The following is a 23786-nucleotide window of genomic DNA, read 5'->3' as shown; positions in this document are numbered from 1 at the left end:
TATCTAAGCAGTTTTTAAAAACTCAAAATGAAATACAGAAAGACAATGTAGGATAATATGTTCACAATGCACTGATAATGAAACAAGTACAAGAGTAATATTGTATGATGTCAAGCAAATATGAATTTATTATTTCTGTCTTCAAGTATATACAGCTTTTGTGGAATAGTATCCATGTTTGAAAACAGGTGATACAGTGGACGAAAGGAACCATACATCTAGCTTGCTTTGAAAGCATTAAAGAAAATCAAATACAGAAGTAACTGTGAAAAGCACAAAGAAAAATCTGCATAGGAGAAGTTTTCATGAAAAACATAATAATCCATAAACCATTATGGAAGAAATTCTACCTTTAAGAAAATGTATTGATTTTCAAACAAAATATCGTCACACTGTGCTAACATGAAAGGTTTTTTAAAGCGGCACTGCAGTCGCGCAGTTTTTTCATCATAAAGAGAACTGCTTGTACTCTTGTATTCTGTGGCTCTGGAAAGGTCCAAAAGTTACAAAATAACCATTATGATGTCAAATGTCCTACTAAATAGCATTCTGGGAAATTGAGCTTTCAGTATTTCTCAAGCTTGATCCATACACTGTCTAAAATTATTAAGTCCAGCCTACTTCTTGACTATATCGATTTTTGTCTCTGCTTTGTTTTACCATAACACATCAAAACATTAATGAACTATATTTTAAAGTTTTACAAGAGCTATAAGTATTGGAAGTGAAAATGGTGGTTTAGAGGCTGCACTATTGAAATAACCTATAGCATTACAGTGTAATGTTTGTTGGAGATCTTTGAATTGAGTCTGCCATAATACGTGTAATTAGCTTCATAAGCCGGATGATCATGTGAGGCCAGCGTTGAATAAACATAATCTAGAAATGCATTGTAGTAATAACATGTCAAACAGTTGTGGCTTCTCATCTATTCACATTCTTCATGGACCTCTCACATAATCATATCATCAATATGTCTCAAACAACAACCACCCACACAGTAATCTCTTAAAAACCACAAAGGCAACCATATGTAAAGCTACAGACGGCATTAGAGGTATGGCATGACAATGGTTTTGGCTCGAGGTTGAGTCCTTCAGCCTTCCATGTTGTTGTGTTTCAATGCTATTTTCTCTTAATAATATCCCCTAGAAGCAAATCACATCAACCTGTGCACATTCAGAATATCAGTGTATTCATGCAGGAGATGATGCAGGTTTTAGAACAAATCCCACAAGAAAATGAATTCAGTGAACAAGGTTTTGTTTTACAATCTCTGATATTTCATGTCTATCAACATGACCAGATTCAAGTGTTTAATTATGTTGTGTTGCTAAGTTAAATGTGTAATTCCACATTCATTATTCAAATCACATCATTTACCGTGTGAGTTGAATGCAGAATATCTGGTATCTGTAATGTTTCTCTTCATAAAACTGAAACTTCATTTCAAGGCACTCTCACAGGTGTTTTTAACACCTGAAGATAAAATTCAAGTTCATTCAAATCTCTTAAAGATATTTCTAGCGCTTGTGCTGGAAGCATTTCATCGATGAAGAATGAAACCTATCCTTGGACTGAGAGCAAAGTTAAGCAACCGGTCCTACTGACCAGGATGTCAAGTCTTCACAGTGACGGCATGATGGTGGCTAATGAGGTGTTGCATTAAGACGCATATCTGCAGCACCGAGCAATGGATTATCTCATGTTATCTGTACAAACACAGAGGCTATGTACAGACTCACAATAATTCATATATACACACAACCATAGAAGTGGTATGAGCAAACAAACATGAACTATTTATATAAACCTACTATTAATGAACAGTTCACTTTTAATGAGTGGTAAGATACATTTACAAGCTATGACAAAAATGTATTCTTTTAGCCTGATTGGGTTTATTATACTTCTTTACATGTACTACTACCATCACACTGCACTGAAGGATTATGTACTCTAATATGGACATGAGGTATGTTGATGCAAGATAACAAAGTAACATTAAACTCAAGAATGGATTTAAATATGTACATGTGATTAGATACATGCTGGTTAAATATATATATACATATATATACAGTATAATAATAATAATAATAATAAGAAGAAGAAGATTGACTAGAACTATAGTGGGATTTATTTTTGGTAACGGAGTTGGAAGACACAATGCTACTTAAGTCACAGAGTCCTGGCTTTGGGGTCCGGCGTCTGATATGATGGATCTGAAGTGGGGCTGGGGGCATCCTGGGATGAGCGCACGGCAGGAAAGGCAAAGGCTCCTGAAGGAAGAGGAAAGAGCAACCCAGGCCACTGGCTAACAGAGAGAGGCGAGGACACGGCCCTGAATGCAGCAGGAGAGCGTAGCTGACAACTGCCATGGGGCCCAGTGGAGGGGCTGTTAATGATTGTTGACTCCGTGCTATCAGGCCAGGACAAAGAAGCACTGCAGGCCTCCGGAGCTGGGGCTGTCCATGATACCTATCAAGGTCAGACAATGGGCTGATATTGAATTTCACATTAATGATCAACTGCATGTCATAAAATAAAATCAATTATAAAGGGATATTGCTGCCCATTACATGTAACACATTCAGGACCAAACTGTAAATATTTCTAATTTCAAAAGCTAATGGTTGATTACTGTCAGGGCGTAATGAACTAAATATTAGTCTTAACATATACAGTAGTTTAAAATAATTCTAATTGTACCTAACTCTAAGCTAATCAAAGCCTAATGTTTCCAATTCAGGCTGCATTATCTAAAGACTGGGTATATGCACAACTACCACTGTACCTCTATGATCAACTTAACTTTAAAAATATTTTGAAATCATTTTGTTTTATATGACTGCAGAGCAAACTGGTACATAACTAACATGACACTCACATCTGAAGCACTTGTCAGCTGTCCATGCGTTCGGTGCACAACCTGATTCCAGAGCTGCTGCCCACTAATGCTCAGAGAGTTAGTGCGCGGCCTGTGGGTGACGATAAGCACCTCCTGGGCCCAGTCCTCCATCAGCCGCTGCAAGTCTTCAGACAGGTTGTTTTCATCGGCACTAATGGATAAGCCAGTGTATGTGGCTGTCTTGTTGTTGCTGTTATTTGCCTGAGCTTGGGCCAGTCCTGTCACCGGCTGGTGAGAAGGAGGCGTGGCACCGGAAGGTGGCTGCTGGGTTGGATTGAAAGCCCCTGGCCCAGCTCCAGACCCTGAAAAGACACAAATACACCCATACCATGAAATCATGTTGTTGGGTTCATTGAACGGATTTAAAGTAACACCCGTTGGAACGAATTTTAGCGAGACACAGTAATTCTACGTACTGCTGCCACGCTCTTTCCCGAGACACAGACGCTTCAGTGTTGTCCCTGTAAGACAAAAAATACTTAATACAAATGTACATTTCCATTAGCTGGTAATGTTAAATAACAAGATGCAGTGCAAAACAAAGATGCTGAATATTGCCACAAAAACAAGAACCAAAGTAAAACAAAAGTAACAATCAAAGCAATCATTCCTCAAAATAAGTGAGTCCATTTAAAGCAAAATCATGCAAGTGGTCTAAGTGAATTATCCATATCAACGTGCTTTATATTTTTTTAGAGGGATACAGAGAACAAAAGGAGAGGTTAAGAAACAATGAGAAATTAAAAATGTTATGGCAGATTAGGGGGCATGCAGAAATCTAGGATGATGGTTAAGTAGAAAAACACTTTTTGTCAGAGGGTGTTAGATTGAATTATTAGGAGACACTTTAAATGTGAAATAATGTCATTAAATTAAATTTGATTATCCAAACCTCAACATTCTGAAAAGGGTAATTAGTTCATAATTATTTTTTTATTATTATTATTTATTTATTTTTTATAATTAATTTGTGTTAATTAAACATACATTTAATAATCATCAAAATGTTTAATTTTACTTTTTTCCTTCATGGGTTTGAATAAGCAATATTTATTGCGCTAAAATAAAAGATAAAAGCAAGTGATAAGGATGAGGCAAAGCGTTCAAAAAACCTGGCAGTGTTGCATAATACTTGCCAAAGACTGATAAAAAGATATCAGTAAACTGATAAACCAACCACAGCTATATAAAGTAGAGAAATAAATGAGGATAATGATAAACAGAAAAATGAAGCTATGCGGGAAGAGAAGAGGTACAAACAGATAGACAAAGACACAGGCCCACTGAGAAATCTAGCTCGTGGCTTGCTACTCGATTTATAGGTCACTCTCTCGGATGTTTGGGGATTATTAGACCAGCCTGTAGAGGAGTATAATGAAAGAGGGAAGAAAACACCAGGGTAAGAAGAGCAGACACTGAATTATTATGAAAATCCACAGTCATGTATTTGTTACTAATCTCTGATGAATATACATGTTTAAAGTCTTGCATTTGTGTAAAGACTGTCGGGCTGAGATGTTCGGTTGTGTGCTCACCTTGTCCCGGTGGAGCTTGTGTGCCAGTGCCGTCTCCTTGTAGTCCACCGTAAATATTATCAGAAGACAAAGAGCCCTTGAGGGAACAGGGCTGCTGAGTCTGCACAGGCTCTGGTGTTGAGCTGGGAAGGTGACTTGTGCAGGACCGAGCCCTCCCTTGAGTGGGGAAAGACCCTTTGGCAGGTGAGCCATTTAGGCTCACTGCGGGTTCACTTGTACCTGTAGCAACAACTGAACACACACGCACACAGGCATCAGAAGGGAGTACTCATTTTCCCCTGCTGTAAATATTAAGTCTTTGCCATTCTGAAAAGTTAATCACCGGTTCTACTGGAGTCACTACTTTTGTTTGTGACATTTCTAAATTGTTGGACCAGAGGGCTGAGAAGTTTGCCAGGCTTCAGTCTGTGCTTGTTGGACTTCTTCCTTCGCCCTGCAGGTGGTGCAACATGAGAGAGACCCAGACCAGGAGGAGGGGCTTTGCCAAGCCGGCAATACAGCAACTCCACTTCCCCTCGCTGATGGGCCTGCAGCTCAGAGATCTCCCTCAGATGTCTGAGGGAATGGAAGTTACAACATAGTGGTCACTTGAAGCTAAATGACGACCAATTTTCATGAAAAGACACTTGAAAAGGCCAAAACCAAACATGGCTATACTCACTTCTCCCTGAGTCTCTGTAATTCCGTCTTCATGTCTGAGTCTTCCATCTCTGAGTCATTATCACTGCTGGCATAGGCTGAGCCCTGCATGCCTCCATGCCTGCTTGGTGAGTCAGAGCTCTGCACACTGCTGCTGCGCCCTGAACGACGGAGGAATGCCACTGCCCTCTTCATGAGGTCACTTCCTCTGCGTTCAGAGCGAGTATGTTGTGACGGGGTGGCAGGAGCCCTCTTTGCAGGACTGCTCTCAGCCCCTGAGTCTGAGGAGAGGAAACGAGCATGGACCGTGACATCCACAGCGACAGAGTTGGATGTCACGGCCCGAGGCAGAGATTCCCTCTTGGCAATTGATGGAGGTGTGTCCAGGTAGAAATCTGGCGGGGCAGAGTATCGACTGCAACGCGTCCTCTGAGTCATGTCATCTTCAGTGCTAACCACAGAGAAACGGCCAATTGTGGTGGATTCTGACAAGGCCTCAGCCTGGATGTAGTCCTCATTGTACCCTACAGGATGTGCTGGTGAGGCAGCACTGCTCCAGCTCCTCTGCTTCACATCTCGTCTGTTGGCCACTTCAGGAGGAACAGAGATGATCTGACAATAGAAAAGAGCAAGTCAGCCAAACACAATATAGAGCAAATGCATTTGAACTCACCTAAAAAGACAATTCTACTTGCACCTTAAAACTACAGATATTTTTATCGTATTTGCTGAAACTGGTGTGTAAATATGAGTTCAATCTTGTAATCGTACTTTAAATCGGCCTCTTGTTCCAGAGCAGGAGGTGGAGTGAGGAACGTGTCTTCTTGACAGGGAAGCTGCAAACATTTCAACAACAATGATCACTGTGGCATTGTCAAAATCAACAAATAGTTAATGATAGCAGTGTTGTTGGATTGATTAGTGTGTTGTACATACCACATACAGCTGAGTCACTCAACGTGCTCAAACTATCCATTCTCTCTGGAATTTGGGGCTAATGTAAGAGATGAACAAAACAAGCAATTATTAATTACGATACAAACTATTTATTACAGTTTTATTATGAACCTGTTAATATATTTCTCATGAGATCTTGCTGTAGGTTAAATCTTACTCTTACTTTTTTTTTACACTTCATGCAAATAAAATACATTATATTGTCATTCAGTTTAACCACTCACTGGGGATTGTACTTACCAGCTGTTCTCCTCCCCTGTAGCGGCCCTCCCCTATTGGCCCCGGCGTGCTGTTTCCGGACCCTCCGGCGGCACTGTCTGGACCCGGAGGAGACTGGATGTACTCGGTGCAGGAGCCCGGTGTCTCTGCAGCACTGCCTGATGGATACATGGGAGCATATTCCTGGTAGAGCAGGTTCCTTAGCTTCTCATCCAGTGTTTTTATAGTACTGTCCACAAAGCCTCCACGGCCAAGCCTTCCTTCACCATCTGACTCACCATGCCCTGCGCCGTGCTGGGATGGCGCTGGGCTCTGGGGTACCGAGGACATTTTGCTTCCTCCTATGCTGGAAAAAGGCTGGTGAAGCACCACAGGTTGCTGTGGGCGCTCGCTGCGTGCTGCCGAGGCATAGGAGACAGACGGAGGATCTTTGGCTGAACATGGCTCCTGGAGTGGAAGAGGAGCGAGAGAAGGCACAGCCTGTAAACCGCTCACATCCAGAGACAAGGGCATAACCAGAGAGCAGCAGGGCACCTCATCAGCCATAGCAGCAGCACATGACAAGTCGGGCATCTGCAGAGTTGCATGAATTGGAGAGACAGATTCCAGAGGGGATCCCCGTGACTCATCAATTGGGAAAGACGTATGTGGGGATGATGGGGGCAAAGTTTGTGCTTTGGCGGGCTGAGCCTGATGAACACTGGGCTGCACCAAGCTGCCCGCAGGCACCCCTGATGTCACTGACTGAAGGGTCGGGGGAGCAGACACAGGGGGAGACAGGGTAGCTAAGAAGAGAGGGTCTGTGTTGGACATTATCGGAGGGCTACAGAATCCATAGACATCATAGGTGAAGCCTCCACTACCACCAGACATTGTGGAGGATGACCCTTCTTCTATAGGACAAAAAAAAAACAAGATGAGAGAGCATTCTTTAGTTAAAAAAAACAACAACTTTTTATTTAAAAGTTATAAATGCACACAAGATTTTTGGGCTGCCATTCATTCAGCTGCCACAAAGTAGTGCTATTGTTCTATGAAGCTGTATATTTTGGCTTAAATGGCTCTGTAGCAACAAAGTCACCTCTGGGTTTTGCAGTGACACTGTCAGCAGGCTGGGTAGTGGTGGAACTCCCAGGAGACTGTGTAACAGTCCCATCAGACGGGGTTTCCTGGCTGGATGTGGGCGTCTCCTCAACGGGGCAAATTATGAACCATCTCTTTCCTGTATGAAGAACTGTTCAAACAATTTCCACTCATTTTCTTCAGGGGGAATGTGACATTCAAAATGAAAACATGCAGATGGATACGGGATGAAGGACATTATTGTTTGCTTACCGTTCTGCTGATATACAGGCTGATGTGCTCCAGGCTGTTGATTCGGCAGAGAAGTAGACAGATGAAAGTTAGCTAAGTCAATATTCTATTTGCCCCTCTGCATTTCATTTTGTATAACCATGTCTGATTTTAGGGAGAAGTGATTTACATATAATAAAAATAATATTCATAGTCAATTCTGATATTTCAACTAAATTAATATAGTCATACTGATTCAGGAAGCTAAATGACCAAGGAAAGGAATGATCAATCTGTTATACTGTCTTAAATGATGAAAGTCAAATGTTGCAAAAGTTGCCAAGTATATCGCTCTTACCTCTCCTACCAGTCCTTCAAATATCTGGCCTTGTTCAGGACTACAACTTAAGGCCGAGGCCCTTTCTCCCTCAATGTCTTCATTCAGCATGTCTTCAGCTTTATCAACAATGTCCTTTAGCTGGTCAATGAAGATCTCTTTCTCTATCAGTAAGATAAACCCATTCTCTACCTGTAAGCATACAGGTTAAAATATGTTAAACAGTGTCACAAATATAACCAAATAACTGCATAAACTACAAACAGCAAAATCTTCAACTAACCATGTAAGTGGCAATTTCCTCTGGAGCATCTCCATCCAGATCAAATTTAAAGGTCACCATTTTGTGGTTGTGTGTCTCCAGCTGGCATTCAACCATTTTATCACCAGTGTTGCAAACCTGTGTGGGCAGAAAATACACTAAACAATCATACACATCACAATTTCAAAAAACTGTTACTTAAAAAATGGCAGTATGACTCACATTGAGCATGCTCAGTTTGGGTTTGCTGGTCTTTTCTTGCCGGGAGCGCGTGCGGGCAGACTTGCGGTGGTGCTTCCTGGGTTTTCCGTCTCCCTTCCCTACGCTAGCCAAGCTGTCATAGCCATCACTTGTTTCCCTACCAGATGCCACATCAGAGTTGAGACTATAAAAGAAAAAGATGAACACTTTATCACCTCTATGTCGGTGACACATTTTCATCACACTAAGTTGTATAGAATCTCTAAATAGCTGAAAAAAACATGAAAAACTGGACACACCTGTCATAGGCATAATTGGGTATAGATATGGGTTTGTCTTGAAGCACATCCTGAAGACAGAGAATTGTGCATGTGCAAAACAGTTAGGAGACCTTGGTCAAAGTTTCATTATATACAGAATGGAGTCTTGCAAGAATATATAAAACATGCTCTTTTAGAAAGTATGCATAAGTGTATGGATCAATATTAGACTCAAAAGTGTAAAAAATGTAGCTTAATTCCCACCTCTAGAAAGGACTCTTGTTGAAGGGTGCCAGATGCAGATGTGGACTCAAGGTTTTGCTGAGTTGTGGCCACGCTGGCACTCTCAGACACTGAGCCTGCTGTCTGGGTGCCAGCAGGCTGCAGAACTGCAGCTGGGACAGAAGCTGCGACAGGGGCTGGAGCTAAGCTTATCGATAAGTCTTTTGGTGATTCAAAAGTGAGATCTGACACAGAGAGTGGTGCTTGAATTTGGGCTTTCGTTTGCACTGACGTTGGATCTTGTATTGGGACTGATGTTGGGTCAATAACAAATGTTGAATCCATAGTTTGAGGCATGACCTCGGCTTGATCTGATACTGGAAGCTGTGGTTGGTTTTGTGCTGGGACCAGAGCTGGTGTTTGGGATTGAATTTCAACTAGAGCTGTAGCTAAGATTGAGGCTGAAGCTGAAACAGTAGGATCATTTGTTTGTTTGTCTTGGACAGCTGTAGAAGTTTCTGCATCTACTCCACTTTCCCAGAGAGGAGTCTGTACAGCAGGCATCCCAGGTCGGACCAGGGCCACATTACCCTGAGGTGGAATCATCTGTACCTGGAAACAATGGCATATTTAGGGGACTGCTCTTCATTACATTATAACTGGTTTATATTTACCTTTTAATCCCTAAACACATGCCCTTCATGCATTATAAGCACAAGACACATTGCTACCGTAGTATTAGAGATTTCCAATGGCCCAACCACAACAGTTAGAACTAAGCTAAATATTCACCTGAACAGGCGGCTGAACCAATTCCTGCTCAGGGTAGGGGGCGGAATATGGGATGGGTTGTACCTGGGAGAGAGGTAATGTATGGGTGGTATGGAAGCTGAAGTTTGTCTGAGATAAAGGAGGGCCGCCCTGCTGCTGGGGCACTGCAGAAGACATGGCCATAGCTAAAAGTGGAATAGGGAGTGCAGAGTTGGGGATGTGCTGAGGTGTGGACAGAGGGGTCTGAGGGGAGCCGAGAGAGGACAGGGCAGCATGAGAGGTCAGAGTGAGGGAGGGATGGTGGATTAAGGGTGAGTAGTGGGAGCTAGACATAAGAGGGCCACAGCTGCGGTAGGCACATGGCAGAAGAGGTGGGGGGAAGAAAGAGGGCTTGAGGCACCCTATTTGAAAAGGACATGGTGAGGAAAACTGGGAAAGAATGGAAAATGATCAAAAATGAACAAAGGCAACCAGTCGATAGAAATAACATTCAGACAGGCCCTTTATATATGCACTACTAATATTTGTAATATGTTTCTACCAAGTTTGATGTTTCTAAGGACAGTCACACATGTCCATAATTTACATTTGCCTCCCATTTGCTTTTATTTTATGCAAGCAATGGTATGAAAATGTTGCTTCCCGTAGCGAAGCAAATTTGAATTTAAAGCTTCTTGAACTTCCAAGCGAATATCGCCTTGGCAGGGACTGGTCACTGGCCTTCATGTGTGACTGTGCGCTAATGTTTCTACAACACACCTGTGTGCTGATCTGAAGGGGCAGGAGCAGGGGAGGAGTACTGGATACTGACTGTGGAAAACTGGTTGGTATGTCAGCAGGGCTCAGGTGAGGTGTGGGCTGCTCAGCAGATAACAGCTAAGAAAACAATGGAGAGTATGAACTGTGTGATGGAAATACAAAGTCATTTCTGCATTAAACTTAAGATATTTTAGTCTAAGCTCCAATTTAAAAAGGGAGCAGTGTGACAGCTAGACGTCATTTGATCCAACTATTTTGTGGTGTTAGCAGTGTATGCACTGTAGCCCGCAGTTAAGTTAAAATAAATATTTTCCATACCTGGGGCAGGACAGCAGCTGGTTGAACTTTGCACTGAATGGAATAAAGACAAATGGGAAGGAAACAAAAAACACATGTAAAACCATTTACATTGACATACACACACAAACAAATATATATAGATGAACAATATCTGATGAGGAATTAAAAAGGGGTATCAGATGCACTTTGTACCAACCTCACTTGCAGATATAACTCAAAATAGTGTGCTTTCAGCTAGCTGGTACCACTAAATACAACATTTATATGTTGAAATGTTTTAGTTAACTGTAAAAGGTGAGAATGAATGCTGAACGTAGAATCAGTATTTCTAAAAATCAAACATGCATTTGGAACAATTCCCTCTGTTGGCAGGTGTTGACTACCAAAGTTTTGTGTCTCACTAAAGCTGTTGCCAGGGCCTGTCGCAGTTGATGCATGCAATACCTGCTCCTGTGTGGGTTGGGTAGTAAGCTGTGGCTGTGGATTGGGGTCTGCAGCTGGGAAGCTCTGTGCTGTCTGCCTACTCTGGTGCACAGTAGGGGCTGGTGTAGCTGGAGCCGAACTAGTCTGTCAGAAAACACATAGTAGGGTTTGAATGCATTTGGCTCTGTTATTTGTAGTCTGACATGGTCATGTTAGTGTATTTACTTTAACATGGTTAAAATGTTAAGTGTGTCCAAGAAAGGGCTAGACATGACAAGGTTAATTTAGGCAAGGTAAAATAAAAAGGCTCTTGTGCACTGTGCAGTGGATGCACAGCGGAGGGGTGGGGGCACTGGTTCTGCGACTGATGATGTGATGAAAAAGTGGTTCAGAAGAGATATCCACCCTCATATTAATTCAGTGAGAGCACAAACTGTGAGGGTGGGGAAAGACATTAAGGGAAAAAGTCACTGGGTTTGGTTGACAGTTTGAGAATGGGGGATAAGAAGAGGCCAAAAAAAAAAAGGTGACTGTAGGAGATGTGGTTGAGCCTGGGTTAGAGACTGAAAAGAACTAAGCAGATGTAGAGAAAAAGTGCATATTTGTGTGTCCAAAGGATGCTCTTCCCTTTGTCTTGACTGTCACAAGGAGAGACACGCAAGCCATTCATTGGAGGTGGGGCTGTGATACTCCGACGGAGCTCGGAGGGAGGCAGTAAACTCAGGGGACGCAGAGGTGAATTGAAATGACTTGCTGAGTCATGATGTGAGTGTGTGTGTGAGGGCATTGGAGAAGATAATAATGATGGATTATGGGCTGAGTTAGAGGATACAAAGCCTGTGGCATAGGTTGTCTATGCTATTTGGTTACGCTAGATCCTGTGTTTGACACAGAGAGGGGTTTTTATTCATTGTCTTAGCAAGAGAGTGTTTTCTGACATTAACACCTCAACATGGTGAGACCTTTCACCCCTAAAACACATTGTTGTGATAGCATGCTAAGCGATTATTGCATTGTAAATTCAAAGGATTCTAATGAAAAAAAAATATGAAACTTGCCACACAGAAATGAGAAATGAAGTCACTCACTGTTTGAGACTCATAAGGCCCCTGGTGCAGTTGTGCAGCAGGTTGATGATAGGCCCCAGAATGCAGCTGGTCTGTGGTTTGCTGATAGGCCCCCTGGCGTAGTTGAGAGGATGTTTGTGTGTAGTTTTCTTGAGAGGCCTGTGCTGTGGGTTGCTGGTAGGGCCCCTGGTGATGGGGGTCAACCAGAGCAGGAGGGCTGTAGACCATCTGGGCTGTGGAGATGGGCTCTGGAAGCGACTGGTTGGAGCTACTTTGCTGATTATTTAGATCATCTAATTGCATGGCAGGGCCGACTCCGCTGTCAGCTGTAATAACAGAGTGAATAAAACATTATATTTCTCAACAATGTCCTCTGCAGGAAGGACGGACACAGCGAAAGGACAGGGGGAAGCATCTCATTAAAATTCAAAAGCTGGGTGATGATGTCTTATGATGACTAATAGGTCTTACTCAGAAGCTGCAGCCTCATTTAATTTTTTATATACGAATGTAACGTTTTATAGCAGTGTATCCTGTCCTATTAATGGATTAATGAGTTTGTATGATGTAAGATACATTCAAGTGTTTTACTGATTGCACATGCTCACATGTGGTAGATGGGTTGACTGGCACGGAGCAGACCAGTGTCTGCTGCTCCACTTCCTGTTCCTCACCATCTGTCGTAGCTAATATGGCTGCCTGTGGTACGGCGGGTCCGGGCACCGTCAGTAGGTTCGGCTGCGGCTTCTTCACAGCTGCTGAGACAGTCCGCTCCCTTTTCCATTTAATGATAGCCACGCGGTCCCGAATGGACTTCCCAACTATCTTTACATCACATTCCAGAAAAAACCCTGATTCGACCTACAGAAACCAGGTAAGATGTTCACTGCAGCTCAGAACAAAGATTGTAATTCCACAGTTTATGTAATCAATCAATACATTGACATTCATTACATGGGACAGCAAAGATCAACCGATCAGTTGCTATTAGTTTTAATCAATAAAGTACATCAGGCATATGATTACCGACGTGACCACTAACCAATTCCCAGTTACATTACACCTAATAAAGGGCCCAGGATTGTGTTTCAAAGTAAAGACTGTATTATTACAAGACACTTCTGTATACAGAAACCTTTGGAGTGCATTTATACCACATAGTTAATAATCCACAAAAGTGGTCCTGATATAAGAAGGCATCTCTTTGAATGACATCTACTCGCTCATTGTGTATCCCTGCACCTAGAAGAACAAAGAAGTATTGTTGCTATGGTTACCTCCAGCTTAATATTCCTTGCGGACTGAATTGAAGCTATTTTTGAAGTGTCAATGAATTTTTACAGACACAAGCCAGCCCATCAGAAATTGGTATTTTCAAAGATTCGACACATGACGCTTGTGGGACAGGAGAGTGAGTCAGGGCCAGTTAAAAAGCAAAGGTCAATAGACTGCAGAGACATCCAAACAAGTCTTAAGAAAAAAGGGATCAATCCTTTGTTTAGATAACCTGATTGTTCTGGTTTAACACACCTATTAACTGCCAATGGCATAAACTTTCCAACTATTGTCTGTGCATACTTATCAAAATACAATGATTCTTTTGGTAATTTAAAGATTTTGTTCACCATTTCTTGGGCAACCACCTCTGGGACTTCGTTCGCCAAGTCAAAGGAAAACTCGATGGCACCAGTTTCCTTGTACTTCCCCTTCAGTTTTTTTGTATCCTCAACCCACAGCTTCAAGGCAATGGATGCTTTCTTGCCATCATCGTCTTCATTAAGCTCTACCCTCACACCTGTATCCTCTGCAAAAAAGGCGTGATTAAGGAGGTCCTTGATGGAGTACCTGCAGGAAACAGACAAACATCAGATACTGCCCTGGGCTACAGGCCACGATGATAGTGACCTAACATCAATGATGCATAACACACAAAAACATCAACTGGGTCAGAGCCAAATACTGGCATTGATGTCACACTGCAAAAACAGAAACAAAACAACACGGAGTTGAGTTAAAGATCAGCCTCTGGCAAAGGTCCAGCTTACCTTTCTTCCCATCTGTGGCAGATACATTCCCCGATTATTTCCTTGATTTCTGGATCACTGACTTTGCTGTAGCTAGCAGGTTTCACCCCCTGCAATACAAACCAGCATTAGCATTTCTCGAAATACCAATAGTACAGAAAGCGCTGTCTGCAGTGTAAAATTTTCTCCCTGAAACCTCAACCTCAACTAAAAACAATGTATAATAGGTTTCCTGGGGCGCTGAAAAGATGAAATGAGTATTCAATTAAATGAGAACGGAGTAAAATTGTGCAAATTTGTTTATTGTAGGAGTAATTTTTTTAATAAGAAAATATTAAACTTTTGCTAGTTAAGGGCAGACTACATGTATAAAACTACTGAAAAAATGTATTTAAAAAAAAGGTTACATTTCCTAAGATGTTAATTCACCTGTGCTTAATACAATGCAGCTACAGCATCACTTGCTTTAAAGACTAGTAGCTTTGGTAGCTTATGTTATCAAACATTTCTACATCCCTAACTTAGTGTGCTGACTGTATGAATCCAATTATGAGATTTCAAGACTTACTTTTACAACGAATACATGTGGGCAGGTGTCATCATGTTTTTTTTTCATTAAGAAAAGCTAACGCTGACCGAAAGCAGTTGTGATTTAACAGCCTTAAATGTGATCTTACACTGGTGACTTTTCGGTAGATCTGAGCAGCATTTTGACACTCAGAGTAGGGATATTCTGAGGTGGCCATCTCCAGCATACACATCCCAAAGGCGTAGACATCCACAGCCTCATCATAGTGCTCCTCATACATCTCTGGGGCCATGAACTCGGGAGTTCCTAGAGAATAATGCAACACATAAATGATCAAGTAAATTGCAGTCTCAAGTGTGTCATCCTATTTCAGAGAGATCAATATCAGTGTCAAGGACTGAAACCCAACAAGGATGTTTTCAGTCATCACTCACGTGAAAGAAATTATTGGGATGCAACTATGACACTTTGATTTGATGTTAATCTTTGTTTTAAAATAAACGTTTTCAATCAAAGCTTAAGAGCCAGATATTTCCCTCAGGATGTGTTGGTCTAACATACTCCGGGTTACCAGAGTGATTACAAATTAATGTTTATATTACTCTGTATCATTTGCTGTATCATCTTAAAAGTTGATAATGTCAGTTTTGTATTTTCAGGTTTAAAACATATTCCTGATGCAGACAGTGACTTACCAATAACACTTTTAGCAAAAGAGGCCCTTTTCAGTGTTGCTAGGCCCAGATCTCCTATTTTGACAGAACCCGTAGGACCAGTGATGAAGATGTTGTCACACTTCAGATCCCTGTGGATGATTGGAGGTGTCCTTGTGTGGAGGAAGTGGAGGCCTTTGAGAATCTGCCTGCACCAGCTCCTAAGAACTTTAGGCTTCATCACCTTAAAGCGCTTCAGATACCTATTAGACAAAGGAGATGTTCAAGTTGTCACCAGTTAAAGACTTTTGGTATTCAAAACACTTTGAATAAAATGAAAGGCAATAAGTATAAAACATGATTCACATGATGTTGACCGTCTAATGGTCATTGAACTGTTAGGTGAGACTAATACAAGGAGACTAATATGTGCATCTTACGATCAGTGATTTACTGATACGGTTGAAAAGGACACTCATGAGCTAAGATGGAAAACAAACCATGGCATCCACCAATATTACAAATCATAGAAAATGATTTCAATAATTGACTCACGTTTTAAGTGTCCCTGAGGTCATCAGCTCTGTCACCAGAACGATGCATTTTTTCCCTTTAACCGGTGACTCCCAGAAGTCATAAAATCGCACGATGTTGGGATGCTGGAGAGCCTTTAACATCTCTGCCTCCTCTTTGAACCTCTGTCTCTCGACTTTTGATAGTTTCCGTTCCTAGGGAAAAAGGAAAAAGACATTTCATTTTTTGGATGAAAAATAATAAATTCCAGGTTCATCCACTGACTTCTGTCAGTATCCTCGAGCCTTATCAAAGGAGAGCTCCAGTGCTGTTTAATTTGTCGAAATTGAACAAGTTTGTAGAGTTGAAGAGGGGCAGGAAGAAGGTGCTGAATCATCAACATGTTCAGTGTTTTTTCTAATATTCTGAAAGGTAAACAGGAAGATAAAACCCCCTTTAAACCTCCTTTGAATAGTTTACCATTCCTTCAGATGTGGGAACCCTGTTACAAAGGCCTGTGGCTCATGTTAAGAGTGAACACAACTTTGGCATTTTCACTATGTAAACATGTGGGACTGAACCATCTGTTTCATTTTATATGTGTGTAAAACACACAGGACTAATAAACTTACCAATGTGAGTGAAACCCTGATAAAGTAAAATCCTTATTTAATCTGGTGCTGTTATACAGAGACAAAAACATCTGTTATGCCAGATAAACAAAATATTACATTTCATTAGACGATTATGATGCATTTTTAATCAGTTAATGTCCAATGTGCTGTTGGTTAAAAATAAAAAGGAAGATAGAAATATAACAATAAGAGTTTAAAACAGCAACTGGACATTAATTCTTATCCATCAAAGAACACAAGTCATACAAAATAACTTAATCTTGAATGTTAGTTAAAGTCCAATTCTTCAGAGTTCAAATTGTATCTTTGGGTAACAAGCCTGAGTGAATCTGTGTATACTGGATCAATATTTTGGCCCCTGCCTTCCCTGAACCGTTGTATAAATAGTAAAACAGCTGACGGGCGAACATCCTCTACATTTCTGTTCTCTCCAGTCAGCATGGCAGATACAACCCAATCGCCTCAGCCTTGACAAAATGCTGAATGACCTCTGGATTTCTTTCCTGCTGTCTCAATATACACATTTTAAGGGCCAGGATACGGTTGAATGTAGTATTTTAAATGTCTGGAACGCAACAATAACCTCCCGTACATCACTTCGCATTGATTATTGACTGATGCTGGGGAATCAGATTTCATTCAGTCCACAGTGACCTATGCAGTGCAGCCTAATGCGTCTTCGATTACGAGCGGCATTGTGAAGGATATGCCTCACCTGCTTTAGCCCCTTTCATAATGATGATTTCCATTTATAAAAAATATATATTACAGTCAGACTATCTTTCTGTTCGCATTGTCCAATTTTCCGGGAAGTTTACGTACAGGTTAGTAATGGTCCTCGGCAGAGAGAAGATCTGAGCAGGGTGTGGCACTTACAACACAGAATCTCTGTTACTGAGTCTTCATTTTGCACAATGAAAGCATAGAAAAAATGTATGAACAGCAGGCATTACTAAATAATGGATTGATGGAGAGACAAACGCTGCAATGCATATAAATATAGTATTCTTTAATTGCTCTGTATGAAAACTACGATTGTATCTTGCTGTCCTCAGCTGAACCCCTCTCCTCTCTCTCTCTCTCTCTCTCTCTCTCTCTCTCTCTCTCTCTCTCTCTCTCTCTCTCTACCTCTCTTTTTCTGTCTTGGTGCAGAGGGCTGCATCAGCAAAATTCACTCTCCACTCTCCAGTTTTAGTATTCCTAATTAAGCCATCAAACAAGACAAATAATGTGCAACATTGAGCAACAGATCTGAAGCTGGTGAAGTGTTTTGGCATTTTACTAAATCAGGTTGCATAATTTGCTCACTTTAGGTAACAAATTGCTGTTTGATCATAGTAACAAGTCCAGCGGGCTGTTACAGGCACTCTCTGATTTACAAACCATTTTATGAGCATGAATGTTTTTTGCTGTCTCATTCTTACTTTTACCCGCAAACCCACACACTAGCATACCTCTATCTATTTAAGTTGCAACAGCTTTTTGTCAGTGATGCACAAAAGCTCTGCAGGGCAAAGCCTTACAGAATGGAAAGAATCATCACTAAATCTCATAAAATCCTGCTCAGACGTGAATAGTTATACTAAAAAAATAGTGGGTCTTTAAAAACCAGAAAGACTTGAATACTAAAGTTTTACTCAAGGCTGAGAGGAAACAGGACAATTCATCACCTCTGCACAATCATTTAGGAACTAATTTCCTTAATTTCAACAAGGGTTGATTGAAGTTGGACATGCAAATAAGGTTCATTATATGTATAATATACTATAGTATAGGTGCATCAAACAAATAGAGAACTTCAGCTTCATCCGTAGCCTCACTTGAATCTGGACCTGTGTTGTTGCCAACAAAAAGCTGTGAGATAAGCACAACGCAATAGTGATTTCATTCTATGTCTGAACCTTATTGAGTTGTGCTGTGATTAGTTATTCCCCTGGGCCTGATTGGGTGAACCTGAGTTCTGCAAGAGTAGGAAGACAAAAAAAGCCTCAGCTCTAGTCGTTCTCAAGCCACACCAAACCTATAAAATACTGCTGCTGGGCTGCGTCTCAAAGTCACAACCAGTATTTTTATTATGGTCATTTTTAGCTCAACGAAAGTTCATACATTTATGTTGAGTTTCTGACTCAGCCTGAACCATGAAGCGCATTGACTCAAACAAAGCATATAATCAAAGTCTGATGAAAAAAAGATGTGATGGAGAAAAAAATGTGGCATACTGCTGAAAATAAGTTCATGACTTGGCTGGCTGTTAATAGTTAGGCTGCTCCCTGTTGGTGCTACCTTTAGTCAATTTCCGATTTTTTAATTATGTTTTTGTAGCTAGGTGCTGGGAAAAGCAGCTCAGGGCCTGACTCCTCCCAGAACCACTCCCCCTAATTAGAGAGAGTATAAATGGCACCTGCTGCAATCATTTTTCCCCATGGCCCTGTCCTCATGGTCGGTGGTGCAGGTAGGCTGTCTTTGACCACATGTTGACAACAAGTTATTGTCTCTTTGTACTGACTTGCTTATATTTCCTTACAGTTGTCTGCTGACTTCCTATGGTGGTGTACCTGCTGCTGTTTTGTTTATTGCTGTTTTGTTCACTGCTGTTTTGTTCATTGCTGTTTAGTTTAGTTTTGTATAGTTACTTTGGTTTTGTTTAGTTTAGTTCCTTTTGCCAGCTGGGATTTTCTTGTTTGTTTAGGTTTAGTTTTTAGTCTTAGTTTGCTATTCAAGCTGAGTGCCAGTATATGGGGAGGGCTAGTCCGTATCACTGTTTGCTGTGGTGGAGATCACCGGGGATCACCACGAATGAGTGACCTGCTTGCTGTGACTGGTTTGCTGTGACTGCACCTGTGAGTATTTGGTTGCACCCGAGTGTCACAAAGTAGTATGCGACCCCATTAACTGGCCTCATCTCACCGAGGTTTAGTTTATTTTTCTGTTTTGATTTAAATGTCAGCTTTTACATAAAGATTTTAAAACCTTTTGTTAGTAATAAAGATATTAAACTGTACTATTGTTTACAACGTGATTACTTTGTATTTTCTCTTTTTAGCATCCTCTTTCTAAGCTTCTTTGTTGTTTTATTCATAATTAATAAAAGTTTCTTACTGTACAAAACATGTCTCTGCCCCTCAGTACGAACTTGTGCCCAAATCTTTGAAGGTTTATATCTTGGGGTGCAAGTCCCCAGGTGGCGTTGTCGGTCCCCCTTTTATTAAACTTTAATACTCTAGATTTTCACCTCACCACCCCGCCACATTTGAATGACTTTTTCTAAGAAACTAATGAGCACATCTCTGGTAAACACCAGATTTTAGATATCTGTCCATTATATCAACTAATCGAGAGATGCAAACTATTGGATTAAACAGTGGCTGAACCAATTCCCGGGGTCGTTTGTCTGGTAGTAATTAGCTCTAGACTGACTGCAAAAGCTTAGAAAAATATAAACCCTAAAAGGAGATACAATAGTTAGTGATACAGTAAGCTGTGCCTGCTATAATGGTTATATTAGCTCCATGCTATAAGGATGACTAATTACAGTGTCAAAAGATTGTCTGGCAACAGTGTGAATTAGGGCTAAACACGGTTTAGGTGCAAAAGCTGAAACACTAATTTAGTTATATCTCAAGGAAGTATACAGCAAAAAATGAGAATATTGAAGTCTTAATGTCTTTGACAAACACAAAACTACATGATAAAAAAACAATAAGGGAGCAAATTATGAGGGGAGGCTGGAGCAAAGTGAGTGCTGACAAAGACAGCAACATGATTGACAGTCTCCTCCTCTTCCTCACTGTGCCCTGTAACATTACTCTGAATAATGCCTTTTCTCAGTTCCCCAATAGGAACCAAACGCAGTATCTCACCTGGCGCTGTAAAGCACAGTACCTCAGCAATATCAGAGTATAAAAAACAATGGAACAGAACTATTCTGTTGATAAAAATCTTTAAATCAATTTAACAAATAACTGTAACAGCGGACTAGCTCATCAATTTCAACCTGCTCTTGGGTGAATTTTGAGGCATTTGTAAGAAGTTATGGTTACTGTCATACAAGGTGCCTATGATGCTACATTAACAGAATATTACCTGTGAGACCCCTGACTGAGTTTGTATGATATGATCTGCGACACCTCTAGTTTGATGATCGGGGCAAATATGTGCACATTTCAAAGTATAAACTTAGAGCCAGTACACTTAACATTGTACATTTACACTATATTATTATTGCCTTTTTGTACATTTGTATTTCATTTGTATTCATTTTCTTTCGTTTTTATTTTTACTTTATTTTTTAGTTCTAATTATTTGTATTTGTTTTGCTTCTTTTTGTATTTCGCTGCAACGCAAACATTTCCCAGTTTGGGATAAATAAAGTACTTCTGATTCGGATTCTGATTAAACTAGTCATTTGTTTTCTTGAGAGAAACATCCTGGGTGACATTTGCACAATACTGCAAACTGACTTTTTGTGCTCATTGTTGTTGTTTTTTAACAAACCATTACCCATAGTGCTGTTATAATCATATCACTGGCTGATGTTGGCCTTGAATGATGAATGAACCCACCTGGAGTTCACACCATGCTACCTCGACCCAGGTGTCGGTGTCAAGACCTTTATAGACGGTTTTGAAGGACCCTCTCCCCAGCTCAATATCAAACTTGAGAAATCTCCCCCCAGGTGAAGTGGAAACAGCTTTCATCCCGGGCTCCTCTTCGTTCTCGTCACTTCCGGCTTTACCTGAGATGTCCGAGGGCGCCACCTCTACCTTTGGCATGGCTTCGCTTCGGTTTCTCTTCTCCTCGTCGGCGCTCTCTGAGGCGCTGTCCTTCTGCCCCACATGGCTCTCTGTGCTGGAAGTCTCCTGGAGGCCTAGGCGGGCTCCTTGCAGAACCCGGCTCCGAGTCCGATCAACAATGGTCCGCAGGTCAATGTTTAGTACCGGGCAGCTGTTGACAGGCTCCGGCGTGTCCACTGGCTGCTGCTCCTCGGAGTCTGACAACCACAAACTCCGCCGGATGAACCTCTGGCGGACAAGCGCGCGGTAGTCTGTAGAGGGGTATGCGCTGGGGTCACTGGCTCCTCGCAGGGCTGCGATTTGGATGTTGTTGACATTGAGGTCCGTCCCATTCTGATATATAACCCTACCATTTGCATTTATGTCCAAATCTAAATTGGGTGCTGAGGAAAATGTGGATCCCAGTGGCGGATCTTTACTTGATTCATCAGCCGATTCCATCCCTGCTGAACTGTTAAGCGTTTATCGGAGACATAGTGCAGAGAGGATGATGCTCCTCTCCCGGCGGTTGGAGAGTATACTGCCTACCTGCAAGACTCGCATGCAGTGACGCAGTTCGCCAGCTCAGGATGGATGTATGGCCTTATGCTTTGAATTTCGTTTAGGAAACATAACACCCCCACAAAACGTCCAACTCGGAGGATGCGCGCATTGCCACCTCACGCCCCGGTCCACCTTGCTGCAATACAGCACGGAGCCATTCAAGTTAAGCCTGATGTCATTGCCAGGTAAAGCTATATGAGCTCACGAACACACTTCCCTCCACATTGCATAAGGTCCCGGCTCCAGCGCAAACTATAAAATCTGATTTATTTTCCCGCAGACAAACCGCTGGCCTGTGTTAACAGACCAGGATGTCTTATTCGCTCAGTAATCCCTGCAAAGTCACATCACGGGAAGACCAAGAGCGCAGCTGTCATCCCCTGTAAACACTCATCCATCTTTTGATGCAAATAAATAGCAGGTGTTCCGGGTGAAAATGAGTTCCGAGAAGTGTGACCTCAGCTTCTTTGCGTCGCTCCTTCAGCTGTCCTCCGTACTCTCCCCCTCTCCTTACAGTACCGGAGAGTGCAGGATGGACAGAAGCGCTTAGATATGTCTCACTGCGGCACAGTTTCTCTCAGGTCAAATAAATCTGCTCATCTGTCGTCCAGTTTATATGACTGCTGTCTTCCTGTATTTAATCTCATCCAGGTTTAGGAAAACTAAAATATTTCACGGCACAGCCCACGCCCCTAGCAACAACACGTATCCAATAACTCCGCACGCTTTTAGGCGGCACCCTCAGCCTCCCGTGACAGAGGCTGCATGGACCACATGTCCGCCCTGGCGTGACGCGGTAAGCTTTCTGTGGGGAGATGTCTTTCTAAACGTAACAACCGAAAGGGACGCTGCAAGGGATTATGGGCTGCCTTGTAAAACGCACCGGAGCTCATTTTAATGCAGTACTGAGCCTGTGCAGAGGGGCCGATGAATACGACACATTAGGCTACATACGGTAGTAATAAATAAAGTGCTTTCTGTAGGTTTCTATTAAACAAACAGTAATTTTACCTTTTGAATCTGAATGATTTTATAATTGTATTATTGTTTTAAAATGGCTTTTCAAATACTTTTGTGTACTATTATAGTATATTATGTGAGTCTTATATGTTATAAAACCCTGACCAGGGTTTGTTGGCACACTTTTCACGCTCTGCTGTATTTCTCTGGCAAAATGTATGTTAGAATATTATTACCAGCAGCTAATGGCTAGGGTCTCAACTAAATTATGTTTTACTGTCAACAAAAATGTGTTGATTTGTGCTTTAAGTCATATTTTGCATCCATATGCTGAGATGCACATTGTCATGCTAGTATGCTTGACATAGCCTAAAGTTTTTTTTTATACCAAAAAGTCATGAAAAGGGGAAAACATTGTACTTAGGACATGAATGTATAGGTCAAAATGCTCACTTAAGGTTTACATTATATTAATTTTTTTTTAATCAACAATCAACTTAAAGGATCTTTCTAAAATGTTATAGGTCAGTCTTGTGGTCAAACCCGCCTGGATCACCAGGGTAACAGAGGAAATAATAGGAACCGTGTTGGTGGGTGCGGTCAATGTGTGGGGGCCGGTTTACAATGTGAAGCCTTGAATGTGACAAACAAAAGTATATGGCCATCCCGTTCATTGTCTTGTTTCCGGAAGACACATGACTGCATGTGTTTCATTGGATAAGACTTTCATTTACACTTTCACTTGTTGCTTTTATCTTACTTTGCCAAATCTTCTTAAAATAGATATACACTTACATGATCTGACTCGTGGGGTAGCGATGCAAAAATGTTAATGGTTATAATCCCATTACAATGTACTCCTGCGAGGTTCAAACAGTATTCATTTATATGGTATTATGCTTAATCTGTAATAATACCTAGTTTAAGAAGTACTGAATTGCCATTGGTGTAAAATAATAATCATGCCAGTTTTCACTAAT

General features: G+C 41.4%; 1 protein-coding gene across 6 annotated transcripts; it reads right to left on the bottom strand.

Moving 5' to 3' along the window:
* Window positions 1-100: 100 nt before the first annotated feature.
* wnk2 (WNK lysine deficient protein kinase 2) lies at window positions 101-22485 on the bottom strand. Of its 6 annotated transcripts, none has more exons than XM_063910304.1 (28): window positions 21073-22485; window positions 15918-16090; window positions 15405-15625; window positions 14858-15015; window positions 14202-14290; window positions 13782-14001; window positions 12765-13017; window positions 12178-12482; window positions 11111-11233; window positions 10685-10717; window positions 10367-10483; window positions 8879-9448; window positions 8654-8703; window positions 8376-8538; window positions 8175-8291; window positions 7913-8083; window positions 7597-7630; window positions 7343-7495; window positions 6283-7154; window positions 6022-6079; window positions 5857-5921; window positions 5108-5697; window positions 4769-5001; window positions 4447-4677; window positions 4172-4270; window positions 3328-3372; window positions 2891-3213; window positions 101-2481 (listed from the first exon to the last, which is right to left on the bottom strand). In XM_063910304.1, exons 1-28 carry the CDS (start codon window positions 21742-21744, stop codon window positions 2182-2184), a joined length of 6438 nt encoding a protein of 2145 aa, XP_063766374.1. In that variant the 5' UTR covers window positions 21745-22485; the 3' UTR covers window positions 101-2181. The 6 variants fall into 6 exon arrangements, with proteins under 6 accessions (XP_063766374.1, XP_063766376.1, XP_063766375.1 ...); XM_063910306.1 differs by having other exon boundaries at window positions 4196-4270; XM_063910305.1 differs by having other exon boundaries at window positions 7343-7483.
* Window positions 22486-23786: the final 1301 nt, after the last annotated feature.

Source organism: Eleginops maclovinus, chromosome 20 (assembly GCF_036324505.1).
Source record: "Eleginops maclovinus isolate JMC-PN-2008 ecotype Puerto Natales chromosome 20, JC_Emac_rtc_rv5, whole genome shotgun sequence".
Lineage (NCBI taxonomy): Eukaryota > Metazoa > Chordata > Actinopteri > Perciformes > Eleginopidae > Eleginops > Eleginops maclovinus.
Note: the sequence above shows the minus strand (reverse complement) of the source record. Positions and strands in the feature narration are given on the sequence as shown.

Coding starts and splice junctions, on each gene's coding strand:
- wnk2 (XM_063910304.1), bottom strand. CDS start 21,744: ATGGAATCGGCTGATGAATCAAGTAAAGATCCGCCACTGGGATCCACA. Junction 15,626..15,917: donor ACCTCAGGGACACTTAAAAC/GTGAGTCAATTA, acceptor TTTGTCTAATAG/GTATCTGAAGCGCTTTAAGG. Junction 11,234..12,177: donor GGCCTTATGAGTCTCAAACA/GTGAGTGACTTC, acceptor GTTTTCTGACAG/ACTAGTTCGGCTCCAGCTAC.